Source organism: Aulonocara stuartgranti (genome assembly GCF_965226115.1).
Source record: "Aulonocara stuartgranti genome assembly, chromosome: 20".
Classification (NCBI taxonomy): domain Eukaryota; kingdom Metazoa; phylum Chordata; class Actinopteri; order Cichliformes; family Cichlidae; genus Aulonocara; species Aulonocara stuartgranti.
The window spans coordinates 177,778-195,384 of record NC_138956.1 but is presented as its reverse complement, the minus strand read 5'-3'; the positions used below and the strand labels follow the sequence as shown (position 1 = coordinate 195,384).

Below are 17,607 nucleotides of genomic sequence, written 5' to 3'. Positions count from 1 at the left end.
TACATTTTTGTGTTGACTTTTAAGGTTCTGCATGAAAAAGCTCTAGCATACATCAGTCAACTTTTACATGCATACTACTGCAGGTCGCAGAGGTCATGTGATCAGGGTCTGCTGGCTGTGCATCATACTAGGTTGAGAGCTAAAGGAGATGGAGCGTTTACAACAGTGGCCACCAGACTCGGGAACTCTCGCCCACTGAGCCTGAGATCTGCAGATTCAGGATTTCTTTTAAAAAGCAGCTCAGATGTCATTCTTTTAAACCAGTTTTTTGTTTTTATGTTTTTAACATTATGTTGTGAAGCACTTTGTGATATTTATTTTAAAAGGTGCTCTGAAAATGATTTCTTTTCTCACTCGCTTGTAAAGGGTTTCAGATTGTTTTGTCACCAAAAAAGCTTTTCTCCCTGACTGAGTTAGAAGTAAAAAGGTTAAATATAAATGGAAATTCCTAAAGAGCAACCGACCAAGCAACCAACAAAATGGATTCCGCTTTTTCAAAACTGCTTTTGCATTCTGCATTTGGAAAAATAGTAAAGACAGAAAAGGAAATACAGAAGGGTGCAGCAAAGAAAATTCATATCAAGCTGTTTAGTCAAAGGAGCTTGCAAAGAAAAGCGTCTGGACTTCTTTAAGTTACTTGAAGACGTTTCACCTCTCATCCGAGAAGCTTCTTCAGTTCTAAGGTCAAATGGTGGGGAGTCCCAGATTTAAACCTAGTGGGAGAATCCCTACGAATACTTACGAAGCCTTGAAGCTAGACCCCACAAGCAGCTACAAAAAGAAAGTTATAGTTTGCCTTCAAGACTTTGAAAAGGACAAAATCATTGACCGCCTTACATATCACTGCCTTTACCCAGGGGATGCCATACCCTGCATTTACGGACTTCCTAAAATCCACAAGGAAGCTGTCCCACTCAGACCCATAGTCAGTAGCATAAACTCAGCCACTTATAACATTGCAAAACACCTTGCTACCATCCTGGCACCTCTCGTGGGGAAACCCCACACCACATCAAGAACTCCACCAACTTCACCGACAAGGTCCAGAAACTTCCCCTGGATCCAGATGAAACCATGGTGTCCTTTGATGTAGTCTCTCTCTTCACCTGCAAACCCACCATGGAGGCAGTGGAGACCGTCAGAAAACGACTACAAGAAGACAGCTCCTTGAAAGACAGGACCAACTTCACACCCGATCAGATTTGCACACTGTTAGACTTCTGCCTCACCACTACATATTTCAAATACAACGAGGGTTTCTACAGACAAAAACATGGCTGTGCCATGGGCTCCCCCGTGTCACCTATTGTAGCCAACCTTTACATGGAGGAAGTGGAAAGGAAGGCTCTTGGCTCTTTCAAAGGAAGAGTACCCAGCCACTGGTACAGATATGTAGACGAAACCTGGGTCAAAATCAAGACACAAGAAGTGGAATCCTTCACTGCGCACATTAACGCTGTGGATAAAAACATCAAGTTCACCAGGGAAGACACAAAGGACGACTGTTTGCCTTTCCTGGACTGCGTTGTGCACATTGAAGAGAATGGCAACCTCAACATCGAAGTTTACCAGAGGCCCACACACACGGACCAGTACCTCCTCTTTGACTTCCATCACCCGCTGGAGCACAAACTTGGAGTAATTAAGACCCTACACCACCGGGCACAACATGTTCCCTCTAAGCCTGAAGGAAAAAAGAAGGAACACACACATGTAAAGGAAGCACTCAAAACGTGCGGCTATCCTAAATGGGCGTTCTTAAAGTCAGCAAAGAGGCACAGAAAAGAAGATCAGACACCAGCGAGGGAGGATAAGAAGGACAGACGCAACAACATTGTCATCCCCTATGTAGCCGGTGTATCAGAGAAACTCAGTTTTCTCCAAGCACGACATCCCGGTGCATTTCAGACCCAGCAACACACTCAGACAAAAACTGGTTCACCCGAAAGATAAAACGCCAAAACACAAACTTAACAATATGGTGTTTGCTGTACAGTGCAGCGAGGAATGCCCAGACCTCTACATCAGAGAGACCAAACAGCCACTTCACAAGCGCATGGCACAACATAGAAGAGCCACCTCCACAGGACAAGACTCAGCTGTCCATCTGCATCTAAAGGAGTGACCTTTGTCTAAAGGACAAACGTCTTCAAGTAACTTAAAGAAGTTACACATTTGCTTATCTTTTTTTAAGGACAGTGTATGCAAGTGGTCCTCATCTTTGGCTCAAAGTCACGCTTCAATCAGCTTGTGAACATCTATGGTCCCAACACCTGAGGGATGACAAATCTTACTCTGCAGCAATATCTTGAAATATGCAAACCACAGTGACTGTCATTTTCTCTTCTTTAAGGTCATGCTAAGGCATTGTTCTTAAATGCTAAAATGATTTAAGAGCTCTCCAGACCCATATCTTTGCAGGGAGTGTGAAAAATGTGTGCAATATTCTGTGGCCTACTCTTGTTTATGTTAATACTATTGGTCAACAACAGTGCTATACATGCAGCACATGTAGTGTTACATGTTTTCCATATGATCTTGTGCCTTAGTAGCTGAGAAAGCAGAACTAAAATATAGAAAGAACTTCCGTATAGGGGAGTAAAATTAAGTTTTAAACACAGATATTGTTAGGTTTGTAGCTTGAACCTATTCGCTGGAACGTTAAGACAATATAATTACACTGCTAAGCAAGACACAAATAGGCAAAGTTCTTCATGTTACTCGTGCACGGGAGAGAACCGGACAACCGCTTGACTCCAGTTGGTCTCGTCCGTCCTCCCGTAACACTGTCCTTTTATTGAGGTTACATGAATATGCATAGGTTCATTAACATACGACTTCTACATACAAACAAAGAGTACCTTGCCTGTGTGTGTGTGTGTGTGTGTGTGTGTGTGTGTGTGTGTGTGTGTGTGTTGCTGATCAAAGGGTCAAACATCCTTGGTCAGGAAGAGGGTAGCCTCCCCCTCACCCTAGATGGTTCATCCTAGATAACACGGTGAGGAAGTCCTGCAGTTCATCTAAACAAAGAGCACTTAGACTAGAACAGACGTAGCTACGTTAATCCTACCATAAAACAATAAGACACGGTATGACCTCTCATGCTCCCAAAGTGCTGTCTAATACACACAAAGTTTGCAGACTATCAAGGATCAAAACCTCTACCAATCTACAACTAATTACAAAACTCTAAGCATATATAGGTGAATATTTCTAAGCATAAATGACAATCAACAATACAAATCTAACAGATATATTTTCTTTTACACTTTTCCCTCTTTATTGTGAACTCCACTCTGGCACTCTGTTCATCTGGACGTAGCGTTTTCAGTGGGAGAAACGTTAAGTCACTCATTCATGTGACTTCTTCAGTCTCAGTCTCCACTCCGGCTTCTTTTCTCAGTGAAGCCAACTTCTTAAACATTTAGCCTGTGACCTACAAATAATGTCATCCCTGCCAGGTGAGATGGTATAAATTTCTCTGTAGCCTCAACCTTTTGTTTTTGCACAGCTAAAGACCTACGCAAACAGACACCAAAGCAGTGCCATAAGTCCTGCATGAAACAGCCAGTTTGGCAAGATAACGGCTGAGTGTGCTCAGTGTGGCCTGGGCTGAGCCCACTTGTGTAATCTGTGTAAGTTTAGTAAATTTAGGAAGATGTCACTTTTAAGTTGTCTTTTTTTTTTATTTAAGAAATGTCTTATATTTTAGCCTTTCCCATTTTTTCCTGACTGCTTTTTTCCTTTCTGTTGACATTTTTGTGGAAACATTTCAGGGAGAATGAAAAAATAACTAATATAATATATTAAGTTTAAGGGTTTGTTCAAAACAATAAGCATATAATAATTCAACATTTTTTAAGCAGCTCTGCAGACACTTTTGCTTTATCAATGCACACACATTCATCATCATAAACTGTGGTAAATCTGTGGACAAAGGTCCTGTTGGAAAACTGGGATAGGGGCTGGCCATGTGACAACAGTTTCAGGATGCAACATTTGCAAGGAGGCACATTTCAGAGATGTTAATGTACAGACGACCGGCGTATGTGTCACTGATTAATCTACACTTCCTGTAATCTGCGAGCATCACGCTTCTTGTATCTACTGTTGTGTATTGCAGTATGCTTGACTGTCTGTTAAAACAGTTGTGAATAATTAGCCAAAGTGTGACCTTTACGACCCGCCCAGGAAGCAGACACACCTCCTGAAAAATCTGAATATGTGAAAAAGTTTGTATAATTGCCATTATGTACTTTTTGTGTGTCAAGGCCTTTTTGGGGTTTATTTTCAGCAATCATTTGCTTCAGTAGATGTTTGAACAAAGTTGCTGCATGCCTCATGCCAATGTGCAACATTTGTCTAATCCAGTTCTAGCTATTGTTATCTTTGATATGTTTGTACATGAGTGTTTAGACGTGCATTCATGCGAGCTTGCATACAAGACACATGAGAAAATGAAGACACAGTACTAGTCGATATTTTAAACATTCTCTCATTCTGTGATTTTTCTCTGTGTTTACTGTTTTTTTCTCCCTGTGGTGACATCAACACATGTGAAAATGTACAATCACCAAATAAAAGTAAGCATTTTGTACACAGTACAAACATTTCTGACTTTTGATATTTGTGAACAAAAGGTCAGTTTTACCCAAACTAGGATCAACTTTCCTGCTTTTCTGTTCTTTACTTTACTTCCTTTCCCCCCCACGTGTCACGGCACAAAACAGATTCAAACTGAGACTCAGTAACTTTTATTTACAATAACGTAATGGAATAACAGTGTTGAAACTAAACCTAACGCAATGCTAAAGTGAGGAAACAAACTATTAGCTAACAAGCTAGATGACTTTTTTACAGTGAACGGGAACTGCGAGACACAATGATATTCAAAAACTACAATGAATGTAAACTGTAAATAACTGCGACACACCATGAAACATGAACCACGGGAAAGCTATGAATAACCAGTGGCATACTATGATATACAAACTATGAAGATGGGTGAGACACTATGTACATGAGCTTTAGGGGATTTTAAACTAGAATATCCCAGAACATGAACTGTGGCAGACAGGGCACAGCAAGGGGAGTGGTGGTGCGAGAGTCGAGGACGGAGAGGCACTGAAACAGATGGGAAGAGTCAGGCTGGTTCTTGTAGGAACAACAGAATAAATCCAATCTGATTTGTCTGAACAGTCTTACTTGATTGCAGGTGGATTAATGAGAGAGAGGAGGAGGCCTGGATGAGTCAGTAGTAGTGATCCGTGATTCCAAAACAGCAAGAGCAGGGAGGCAGGCAGACTGAGAGTTTAGTGGCTGTTGAAGAGTGACTGGAGATTAGCGTTCAGGCGAGTGAAGCTATTGTAGGATTGCAATCACACGCGTCCAAGTACTCCACAGCGTGGCTGGCAAGAAAGGGTATAAAAGAAGAAAAACTAATGACATGGCCTCCTTGTTCACCTGATCTGAACCCCATTGAGAACCTGTGGTCCATCATCAAATGTGAGATTTACAAGGAGGGAAAACAGTACACCTCTCTGAACAGTGTCTGGGAGGCTGTGGTTGCTGCTGCACGCAATGTTGATGGTGAACAGATCAAAACACTGACAGAATCCATGGATGGCAGGCTTTTGAGTGTCCTTGCAAAGAAAGGTGGCTATATTGGTCGCTGATTTGTTTTTGTTTTGTTTTTGAATGTCAGAAATGTATATTTGTGAATGTGGAGATGTTATATTGGTTTCACTGGTAAAAATAAATGATTGAAATGGGTATATATTTGTTTTTTGTTAAGTTGCCTAATAATTATGCACAGTAATAGTCACCTGCACACACAGATATCCCCCTAAAATAGCTAAAACTACAAACAAACTAAAAACTACTTCCAAAAACATTCAGCTTTGATATTTTTATTTTATTTTTTTTCTCGCCTGTCCCATTTGGTTCTTTAGCCATCAGAATTGTTGTCTGAAGACCAACAAGGATACCCAATGGATTTACTTTGCCAAATGGATCATCGTGGCATTGCCGTATTGGTCCATTTGGTCGATCTTTGTTTTTATTATTTATTATATTTTATTTTCAGATGTTACAGACGGGACAGACATGAGTGAGAGATAGGAAAGGGAGAAAGAAAGAGGAAGGAAAGGAAAAACAGAAGGGGAGAGGGACAGTGAGAAAGGGGGGGAGAAAAAAAATAAAAATCTCCTGGATCACCTGTTGAGAGAAGAATAGAAAACAAACAAAAAAAAGACAAAAAAAAAACCAAAGCAACATACTAAACACAACACCATCGCATTAATCTAGCTAAGTGTAAACAGCAGTAAATACTAAATATTCAATGTTGTTGTGCAGCACGCAGGACAGATGTGCTTCGAAGTAGCAGCCAAGAAAGGTGTAATTTGGGTCTACGAGCAGTGAACACCCGTGTGCATACCTGTGTGGATCAGCGCGCTTGTATTCCAAAGGTTTCTCCATGTAACGATCTGCTAGGGAGTGTGGGGGGGCCACAGCCCCGTCCTCCAGGGTGTGAAGCAGGTATGGAGGAGATCAAAACTCCAGACATCCAGAGGCCCCCAGAACACAAGAGACCATGGAAGACCAACAGAGGGGCAGCCGCGCCACTGTTCCAGTAAGAGCTGAGGAGAGTCCCAGATGAGGGTTCACTCAGCAGCCGCGGAGCAGAAGCCAGGGGGAGTTGCAGTGACGCGCCCGTGAGCTCCGCCGGCCCCCAGCTGTGCCTGAGTGACCGAGCCCCAGGCCGAGAGGCCGGGGGCACCCCACCCCCGAAGGGGCCCGAGCGAGCCCCAGGCTCCAGGTCCCGATAAGCGGCCGCCAAGGAGTGAGCCGGTGTGTACCTGGACGCCCACCCCCAGACACAAAGAACCACCAACGCACCGACACCTGAGGGAGTCCGCCACCGGCAGGGGAAGTGGTGGGTGGAGATAGGCCTCCAATTCAGCTTTGATATTAATGAGTTTTTTGGGTTCATTGAGAACATGGTTGTTGTTCAATAATAAAATTATTCCTCAAAAATACAACTTGCCTAATAATTCTGCACTCCCTGTATCAGTCACAGGTGGTGATCCTGGGAGGAGCGATGGTGGCTCCGAGAGCAACCACTGTGGAAAAGTACTGTGACTCACCCAGACCATGACACCATGTTGTCATTCTCAATTCCAACATTATTACTCTAGTCCATCATCAATCATCCAGGCCTCAGGTGACGGTGTCCTGCAGGTTTTAGATGTGCCCTCCATCTATCACAGCTGATTCAAATGCCTAAATTACCTCCTCAACATGTCTTGAAGTTCTCGGTAGCCCCGGTAATAAACTAATGATTTAATTCAGGTGTGTTGACACCAGGTGAGAACTAGAACCTGCAGGACACTGGCCCTTAAAGCCTGGAGTTGGACACCCCTGGTTTAAAACCCATGCTCTCCGTCATTCTCCCTTTTAGACTCCAACCTCTTCCCCATCTCCACCTCAGTCTCAGTCTTCATTTTCACCACTACCCACGTCTAGACTTTGGGGGAGGGGGGTCCTCTCCTAAATCTTCTCACCGCTTGGGTTTCTGTTCTGTCATGATGGGTAATTGGAGTCAAATCGCCAAATTGATTAATTTCTCTATCTCAGTAAATCACATTCAATTCTTCCAAAGGATCTGTCCTTATTAAAGTAACACTTACTTGTCAATTGATATTGTTTCACTTTAGATAAAGTAAATAGCAAGTGTGACCAAAAACACCTCAAAAAGCATTTATCAGCAAAGAAAAAGAGCAAAAGTCTGTGGACTGTAAAACATATGTGAGTGAAGTTGGCCCCCCCACCTTCTTCAAATCCAACAAAAATGGTATCAAACGTTTGTGCTACGTTTGTGCTGGTTTGTGCTGCTAAAATTTTCGTTTGTGCTACTATCATTTTAAAGATATTAATAAAAGTTTCTAGAGGTCATCAGAGGTCAACCAGCCCCCCCACATTAATTAAATCAAACAAAATGGGTGTCAATCAACTGTGCTACGTTTGTGCTGGTTTGTGCTGCTAAAATTTTTGTTTGTGCTGCTTCTGTTTTAAAGATATTAATGAAAATGTAAAGGTCAAAAGGTCAACCAGCCCCCCCACATTACCCAAATCCAACAAAAGTGGTGTCAAACGTTTGTGCTACGTTTGTGCTGGTTTGTGCTGCAAAAATTTTCGTTTGTGCTGCTATCATTTTAAAGATATTAATAGAAATTTCTATAGGTCATCAAAGGTCAACCAGCCCCCCCATATTAATGGAATCAAACAAAATTGGTATCAAACGTTTGTGCTACGTTTGTGCTGGTTTGTGCTGATAAAATTTTCGTTTGTGCTGCCTGTTTTAAAGATATTAATGAAAAGGTAAAGGTCAAAAGGTCAGCCAGCCCCCCCACATTACCCAAATCAAACAAAATTGATGTCAAACGTTTGTGCTACGTTTGTGCTACAGGCAGAAATCTAGGTGTGCCATGGGTTCCCACAGGCCCCTGGTCAAAGTCACCAAACCAGTTCGTAAGCCGGTACAGGTGTGGCCAGAAGGGTCCTCAGAGGCATTGCTTTTCCACCACAGGCTGCCACACACGACACCACAGACTTTCAGGAATATACAGAAACTGTCACTGCCTACATCCCAAAATGCATCGATGATGTCACAGAGACCAGGACTATCACTGTCCGGGCCAATCAGAAACCATGGCTCACAGGTCAGGTTTAAATGCTCCTAAGGTTGAAAAATGCAAGCCTTCAGAGCCGGGAATTAGGTGAGTCTAAGAACAGCAAGGGCAAACCTGTCACGTGGCATCAGCTACAGCAAAGCTTCAGCGACAGCAGAAATACTTGAGGCAGTGGCAAGGAATACAAACCATCACAGACTACAAGCCCATTCTACAGACAGTGGTGACACAATCCCCAGACAGTGTGTGGAGATCCCTTGCCAAAATCAGTACACACAAAGCTCCAGGTCCTGATAACATCCTTGGACAAGCACTGACGGACTATGCTGTGGAACTCACAAATGTCTTCACAGACATCTTTAACACATCACTAGGGTCAGGCGATCGTTCCCACATGCCTCAAAGCCTCCACCATCATTACTGTACCCAAGAAGTTATCTATCTCCTGCTTTAAGGACCACCGTCCTGTCAAACTCACCTCCATCATTATTAAGTTAAGTGCTTTGAACGGTTATAATAATAATAATAATGGATTGGATTTATATAGCGCTTTTCTAGGCACCCAAAGCGCTTTACAATACCACTATTCATTCACTCTCACATTCATGCATCAAATCAAATTATCACTTTCCCCCAACCTGGATCCATTTCAGTTCGCATACCGGTCAAAACGCTCAACCGATGATGGAATTTCAACTGCCCCTCACTCAGCCCTCACACATCTGAACACTAGAGACTCATATGTCAGAGTGCTGTTCATAGACTTCAGTTCAGCATTCAACACCATCATTCCCCAGCAACTCATTCACAAACTGGATCTGCTGGGGATCAGCACCTTGCTGTATAACGGGCTGCTAGATTCCTTGACAGGAAGACAGCAGACAGTACGGGTCGACAGCAACACCTCCAGCCCAAGAACACTGAATACGGGGGCTCCCCAAGGATGTGTGTTGAGCCCCCTTCTCTTCACTCTGCTGACCCACAACGAGATCTACTACAGGGGTGAAGTTAACCATCTGGCAGAGTGGTACAGCAACAACAACCTGTCCCTGAATGTGGAGAAGACCAACAGTGACTCTACTTCCTCTGCAAACTGAGAAGCACAAGAGATTCAACCCCCATTATGAGCACCTTTTACAGAGGCACAGTTGAGAGTATCCTCACCAGCTGCATCACTGTGTGGTATGACTCCTGCACTGGGTTCTGCAGGAAAAAATGACAACGGGTAGTGAGAGCAGCCGAGAACATTGTGGGGACCTCTCTTGCCTCCCTCCCCAGGAGATCTACTGCACCTGCCTCATCTAGAAGGTCCTCTCCATTACAGGTGACTCCACTCATCCCTTCAACAGCGTCTTCAATTTGCTGCCATCAGGAAGGATACTGAAGAGCCTCCGGGCCAGAACCAGCAGACTGAGAGACAGCTTCGTCCATTGGGCTGTCAGGATGCTGACCATCTCTGAATCGAGAAGGGGGGCCCAAGGGTACATCTTTTGCCATCTTACAATGCTGTGATTGTAGCCATTCCCCACTTTCTGTGAATGGTACTCATGGCCATTGATCAGTAGGCTTTGATTAGTTGTCATTGATCAATGGTCATAAGAATTTGCATACTAACAATCATGGAACTAACCCCCCAGCACATTGTTCATTCAGTGGTGCTAGTTTCCTTCACTATGCAAATGTACTGTTTATAAGGTTGGGGAAACCTGCAGTCAGCTGAGACTGAAGAAGTCACCTGGATGAGTGACGAAACGTTTCTCCAACTGAAAATGTCCAGATGAACAGAATCAACCTTTGGGATTTACTTACCTGGATGATTAAGCACGCATCAAGACGTTATTTTATTAAAAATTTTAAAATGTTAGCAGCACAAACAAAAATGTTTGCAGCACAAACCAGCACAAACGTTTGACATCAATTTTGTTTGATTCCATTAATATGGGGGGGCTGGTTGACCTCTGTTGACCTCTAGAAATCTTTGTTAATATCTTTAAAATGATAGCGGCACAAATAAAAATTTTTGAAGCACAAACGTAGCACAAACGTTTGACATCAATTTTGTTTGATTTGGGTAATGTGGGGGGGCTGGTTGACCTTTTGACCTTTACATTTTCATTAATATCTTTAAAACAGAGGCAGCATAAACAAAAATTTTTGCAGCACAAACCAGCACAAACGTAGCACAAACGTTTGATACCACTTTTGTTGGATTTGAAGAAGGTGGGGGGGGGCCAACTTCACTCACATGTAAAACATTTATACAACAGCAGCATTTCAGAATAGTTTTTTGTTTGCTTGTTTGTTTGTTTGTTTTATAGATTTTTGATTTTTGTAATAAAAATGCTTTGATAATAAAGCTTACATGGATGATACCGATTTCTTTTAGTTCAAAAAAGGTTATAATTTAAATTATTTTGGAAAGCACCCTTGAAAACCAGTTTCTGTTTCTTATCTGGACTTGTTGTTGATATGTTATTGTGATGTTTTTCAACAGTGATTTGATTATACCTTCTAGAAAATGTCCACTCTTTCTTTTTTTTGACAGACTTTCAGGAAAAACAGAAGCTGTGGATTGAAATGTTGCCTTTGTATAAATGTTTAAATAGTTTTTTTTTTGTGTGTTTTTTGTTTTTGTTTTGTTTTTACTAGAGAGCCAAATGTGCTCAGACCTTTTTCCCCATTTTTTTTTATTTTTCTAGTATCTGTCACTACTATGAACTTAGGGCCCAACAACATTTAAAGCACCAAAATGGTGTAGGTACCATCTGTAACCAGAGAAGCTGCTCCAGCTTTTTAAAATTTTTTTTAAAAGTCCTCCTTTAAGTGACAGAAACGTCAAATTATAGACTTCCCAACTGAAACTTCTGGGAATATTGTTGGAAATGGAGAAAATAACTTACCATTTCACTTTAAATTTTTTTTTACTTATTTCATAATTTTAACAAATCATTTTTTTTGCAGTGGCAGAAAAATCAATAGAACTTTTTAAAAACAGTTGACTCACAGTCTTGTGGACATCCAAAGCCTCAACAATCACCTGCATTAAAGCCTCATCAGTGAGTTTCCCAAATTAACAAATAGTTAGTTTTATATTCTCCTTAGTTTTAATTTATTTGTTTTAATTTCTTTCAAAGTCTAGTTTTTAATTTTTATTTTATAAAAAAAAAAATCACATAACTTTAGATTTTAATTTAATTTTAGTTAACTATCTTCAAACATACCTGTTCATGTCATGTTAATTATTCATGTGGTCTCTTAATGAAATTGCACATTTTTCCTTAAAATAATTCTATAGAATTATTTTAAGGAAAAATGTGCAGATTTCTCTTTATAAAGAGAAATCTGCACATTTTAAAGTAATGAGAGTGAAACGCTGCATGAATGAGTTTAAGGACAGACTGTTCAGTCATGTATAGAAACCTGAACAGGCCTGCAGCCCCACCAGCACTTGCTGGTCTATTTTAAACTCGTTTTTGACAGTGAACATGCTGTTGACCCCCACTCACCAAAACAAAATGGCACAGAACACGAGAGAACTGGCAGCAAACAAAAACTTGACACAAACAGCCCAGCCTGTGTTGTAGTTTTGGCAAGGAAAACTGACGTAATCTCATTTTAATACTTCTAATCTTGGTTCTTTGGACAACACTGGTATGGTAACTGTTTTTCTGCATGTGCTTAGCAAATATAATGCATGCTATTTCTGCTTCTCTGAACCGTGTGTGCGTGTCTGTGGGCTGTTTATGTGTAGCTCACGCACACAGAGTGTGGTTATCAGCTGCAGGGGTGGAACCACAGGTCAACATGTAGTAGAACGTAATCTACAAACAGGTCAATGCTATTTAGCTTTATGAAGTATATTAAATGTTGCATTAGTTAAGGCAGACTCTTTAACATGATTGGTGTACATGTCAACGTAATTTATAAAAACAAAAGAAAGATGTGCTCATTTGAACCGCTGTTCACACTTAAAAGCATGATCAGAGTTCACACTGCTCATGTGTTCATAATATAATGGCCATTGTGACTGGCATGAGTTAGCTCACTCATGCGAAGCACTCCCGGCTGAGCTAATGAATACACTTGGTACTCATTAGCTCAACGCGAATAAACAAAAAGTGGAACTAAATATGCTCCGTGCATGGATCAGACCCACGGAGGAAAAGTGCATAGTCATTCAGTCTCACGTGGGAGAAAACTTTCCATGCAGTACCTACTGACAACAGCGAAGCTGCGATAGTGAAGAGCAGGTAGATGCAGTTGAAACTGCATACAAGTGTGCATAGACCAAACTTTCACAGATGTTCACTCATTTTGTTTATTGATTTATTTAATTGTAATTACTGATGCATTTTCCACAACTCCCCTCTCTTCAAAACAAGAGTCCATGGATGCTGAGGTGCTGCACTCTGCTCAAGCAGAGCATGGCTCACTTTTGCTAAGGCAGCTAGAGAGGATGAGAACAACTAAGGAGCTCACTGACGTGGTGCTGCTAGCTGAAGGGATCCCCTTCCATTGCCACAAGGTGGTGCTGTCTGCATTCAGTCCTTACTTCCAGGTAAAATAGTCAGGAACAATAAACCGTATGCTTGAAGGAAAATGAAGAACACTATTTAAATTATTTGCAATGCAATTATTTTTATTTTCCTGTAAAATACCTGAAGATATGCAATACTCAAAAGCACTTATGCACTACATAAAATTACTTCCATATTACTTATTATTCTAAACATAATACTAAAATCTACTTACAGTATAATTATTTCTTTGTTTCCGGTAATTTCAAATAAAATACATTGGAAATCATGTTGTATTGCAGGGGAATTAAGCCGTTCGTTGCAGGCCATATTATAAAGTGTTACCATATTTTTTATTATTTTTTTCTGAACTACTCCAAGCAAATGCATTAATGAGACGCAAGGCTGTAGTTGTATCATTTCTTACTGTTCTGGTGAATCATTGTGTCCAGGCCATGTTTACATGTGGTCTGAAGGAGACGCACGGAGGAGAAATACCACTCAGAGACACTTCTGCACAAAGCTTAAGGCTGCTGCTGGACTACATGTACTGTGGCGAGCTCCCACTAACAAACAACAACATCCAGGGAGTGGCCGTTGCTGCCTTTCTGCTACATGTAGACGGAGGCTTCAGGTGCGGTGAAACTGACAGAGGGGTAATTGGTAAAGGTGTCACCCGCTAAAGTGCAAGTTTTATGCTTAAGAAGTACTCTCCTTGTTTTTACTGAGGTAAGGTTGTGCCAGAGTCACATGGAGGCCTGTATGGACCCGTCAAACTGTGTTGGTCTGTACCACTGGGCCAGGAACTTGGGAGCAACTAGCCTCGCTGACTGTGCCTTGCGATATCTTTGTCAACACTTTTCACAGGTAGGGTTTAAGTATTACCAATGTGAAAGAATCCCTCAGTCATAGTCTTTAAAAATGTTCATGAACCTACGATTAATGAAGTTAGGCCTGCCCTAAATTATCAGAAGAATCAAAGTTCAGTGAAGCTTTTGAACACTGAGGAAATCTCTGAATATCTTTTGTTCATTTTGCAATGTTATTCTTATTTTATATTCATTACTTACAGTATACTGTCTTTCTTTATCTTTGTTTAACTAGGTTTGTGAAGAAGAAGAAGTGCTAGAGCTGAATGCTCAAAGTCTTGGGGAACTGCTTGGCTTAGATGACCTTAACGTATCACAGGAGGAGGTTGTTTTGGAGCTGGTGCTGCGCTGGGTGGAAAAGTACAGGGGTGACTCAGAAAGGGAAGCCCAGGCTGTGGAGTTGCTCAGGCATGTCCGACTGGAGCTTGTGGATCCTGGATTTCTTTGTAAAGCAAGGAGGAGAAACCCGGTATGAAGAGATTGGAATGAGGTCCAAATATAATAAGGAGCAAGACTCCCTATTTATATTTGTCCTGAGATAAGTATATAGATATATCATTCTTATACTTATGATTCTCTCAGGTGCTTCTGCGGGATACTGAGTGCTTTGGGATGATTGATGCTGTTCTCCAAACGTCAGGTCTCTGCGAGGCCGCAGCTCCTCCTCGCCGAGCTCTTCGCTATGGCATGGAGACAACAGATTTGCTCCTTTGTTTGGGTGGTGTGAATAAGGAGGGCGTCCCTGCGCGGCGTGGAGGACTTGCTGACCTCAGTTTTTGCTTTGACCCCCATGCTAGGAAGACTTACTACATCCCCTCTCCCCTGAGGGGCTGCAGCATAGTGGGACAGATCACAGCAGGCGCAGTGAGCCGAGAAAACATCATAGTGGTGGCCGTAGAAGCAGAAGACCAACATCGAACGAAGGGGGTTGATATCTACAGGTTTTAATCTCTTTGCATATCAGAAATCTTTTTATCAATAGGCACCACACTGAATTAACAAATGAACTACTTGTTTATCTTCCAGGTATGACAGTTCAGAGGAGAACAGCTGGGGGAAGTTGTGCTCAGCAGCTTACAGGGACATGTATGCTTTAGGGCTCATAGGAGATGCTCTCTATTTAATCGGTGGTCAGATGAAAGTGCGTAATCACTACGTCATCACAGACAGCATGGAGCGATGGTCGCTGAAGAGAGGAGGCAGCTGGCTCAGCTTTGCTCCTCTGCCTCTTCCATTAGCCAGTCACTTTGTTGTGACACTGAAGGAGCATCTTTATGTGCTGGGGGGGTGGACACCACAGGTACCCAGACTCACCATCTTAACCGTTTAAAGCCTGAGCCATGAAATAATTGCCCCAAAAATTCATCTTTTTAAACTGAGTATTTATGGAACCTTCTTACAAAATAAAAGAAAAAATGTATTTGTATATGTGAGTTTGAATTTTTATCATACTTGTTGTGTCTGGCCTTTTTTTTTTTTTACATGGTATTAGTTTAAAATGTAATGTAAAATTTATTTAGGTTTTTCACGGGGAAAAAAATCATACTGAAGTTGTGGAAGTCTCAAAAATTTACAAAAACTTGCCATATAAAATCCACAAACTGGTTGTTTTTCCCCTGAACATTAACATCAGTATTGTACTTTTATTTAAAATCATTTTCGTTTTTTAAAAACAATTCCACACGATAGAGATGGTGAAATAGTTACTGAAATATTTCTGCTTCTCATTTGTCCAATATGTCCCCATGTCCTCATCTTTTTCTTCATCTCTCTGCCTAAATCTCTCATCCTGCCATTCAGGATCACCCTGACAACGAGCCTGACAAGCTCAGCAATCGTGTGTTTCAGTTTGACCCCGGCCAAGACAGATGGACAGAGTGTGCCAGCATGAAGTACTCCAGGTACCGCTGTGGGTCAGCTGTACTCAATGGAGAGATCTATGTATTAGGTCAGTCTACCAAAACACATAACTGTATCTATGTTAGTATTGTGAAATTTCTGCACTGGAGCAAGAGTAGATGCGTTTGTTTCCAGGTGGTATAGGATGCGATGGAGAGGACCGTGGGCAATCGCGTCGTTGCCTGAGCTCCGTGGAGATCTACAACCCAGATACAGACACCTGGAGACCAGGACCAACCATCCCCACATCCCTACTTTCCCTTCGAACGAACGCCTCCAACGTAGGAGTAGTGGATGGAAAGCTCTATCTCTGTGGATACTACAAGGGGGCTGGTCAGTTACTGAATGCCTGTCAAATAATTTTTAAAAGCACTTTTGCATGCGCTCAAATAATTTTTCTCTAATGGCTGCAGGCCGTCATGAGATCATCACCAAGGAACTTTTGGAATTGGACCCTGCAGACAATGTGTGGACAGTTGTGGAAAGACGAGCAGCCATGCACGACAGCTACGACGTCTGTCTGGTGGCTAATCTTAATCCTCGAGATCTCTTCACACCCTAATCCAGCTCCTGCTGGGCCAGTGTGTGTGGAAAGTAAGCGTCTATACGCTAAACCCGGAAAGTCTCATTCAAAAAAGCTTTATTCACTCTTGGTATTTGGAAAAAAGAATAACCAGATTAATTTTCACTATAATTAACTAACAACTTATTTTTTTGCTATATGAGTATCCAAAGTCAAACTTTAGATAATGCAGTTTTATGTTATATATCAATGGGACATTAGCTGTAATTAAATATATATTGTGTTGTATGATATGTTCAGTCAAAAGTCTGTTTGTTACATGTCTTGTCCAAGCAATAAATTTTACCTGTAAATGTAAGAATAAAAGAAAAATCAACATTCTGTTCTGTGTAATTTCTATATGTGGTATAAACTGTTAAACTGCACGTGTTAGTTTAAGGTCACAAAATCTTGCCTATACAAAAGTCCCTTCCACCACTTTAACTCTTCTTTCAGTAAAAAGAAGGATGGCAAGAAAAAAAAGCTAATTTTATATTTAACAAGCTATTTATTTTGCTCTTCCATCAAACTACAGAAACCACAGAAGCCTCACACTGACTGCTACTTGTTTTTTGTTGTTGTTTTTTTCTGTGTGTTGTCAAACATTACTTGGACTGAAAGGATGTCAGCAGAAGAACTTGGTGACCTCTTAGTGAGAAAACATTTTAAATATATTTTCCTCTCCTTTTTTTTGGATAACTGCATGTTGAAATGATATAATAATAAAATGAAATAATAAAGTGACGTGAAAAAGATGGAGGATTCAGGTGTGTGTTAACGCAATGCCACAATCTTACCAGGAATGGACGTCCAAGTAGATTTGACCCAAGGTCAGACTGTGCAATGCTCATTAACTACAAAAATCCCAAAAGACTCTCCATGCTTCAATCAACATGGTAGAACAATGAACACCAATGAACACATCTGTATACCAAAGTATTCTTGGGTCAGATCTGAAGACAGTGGGTCATACAATCGGAAATTCCCAAGCATTCACACAATACCTGGTCTTTCATGCACTTTTTTAAACGAATAATAGTGATATAGTCAGTCTAAAAAAACTCTACATT

At 41.4% G+C, this 17,607-nt stretch overlaps 1 protein-coding gene across 2 annotated transcripts; it reads left to right on the top strand.

The window, feature by feature from the left end:
* Window positions 1–12,192: 12,192 nt before the first annotated feature.
* On the top strand, window positions 12,193–16,779 carry LOC309697742 (kelch repeat and BTB domain-containing protein 12-like). Of its 2 annotated transcripts, XM_082519855.1 has the most exons (10): window positions 12,193–12,341; window positions 13,073–13,248; window positions 13,660–13,841; window positions 13,942–14,074; window positions 14,312–14,545; window positions 14,659–15,017; window positions 15,103–15,376; window positions 15,877–16,024; window positions 16,111–16,308; window positions 16,389–16,778. In XM_082519855.1, the coding sequence occupies exons 2-10, from the start codon at window positions 13,078–13,080 to the stop codon at window positions 16,535–16,537; spliced, it is 1,848 nt and encodes a 615-aa protein (XP_082375981.1). In that variant the 5' UTR covers window positions 12,193–12,341; window positions 13,073–13,077; the 3' UTR covers window positions 16,538–16,778. The 2 variants fall into 2 exon arrangements, with proteins under 2 accessions (XP_082375981.1, XP_082375982.1); XM_082519856.1 differs by lacking the exon at window positions 12,193–12,341 and having other exon boundaries at window positions 12,793–13,248; window positions 16,389–16,779.
* Window positions 16,780–17,607: the final 828 nt, after the last annotated feature.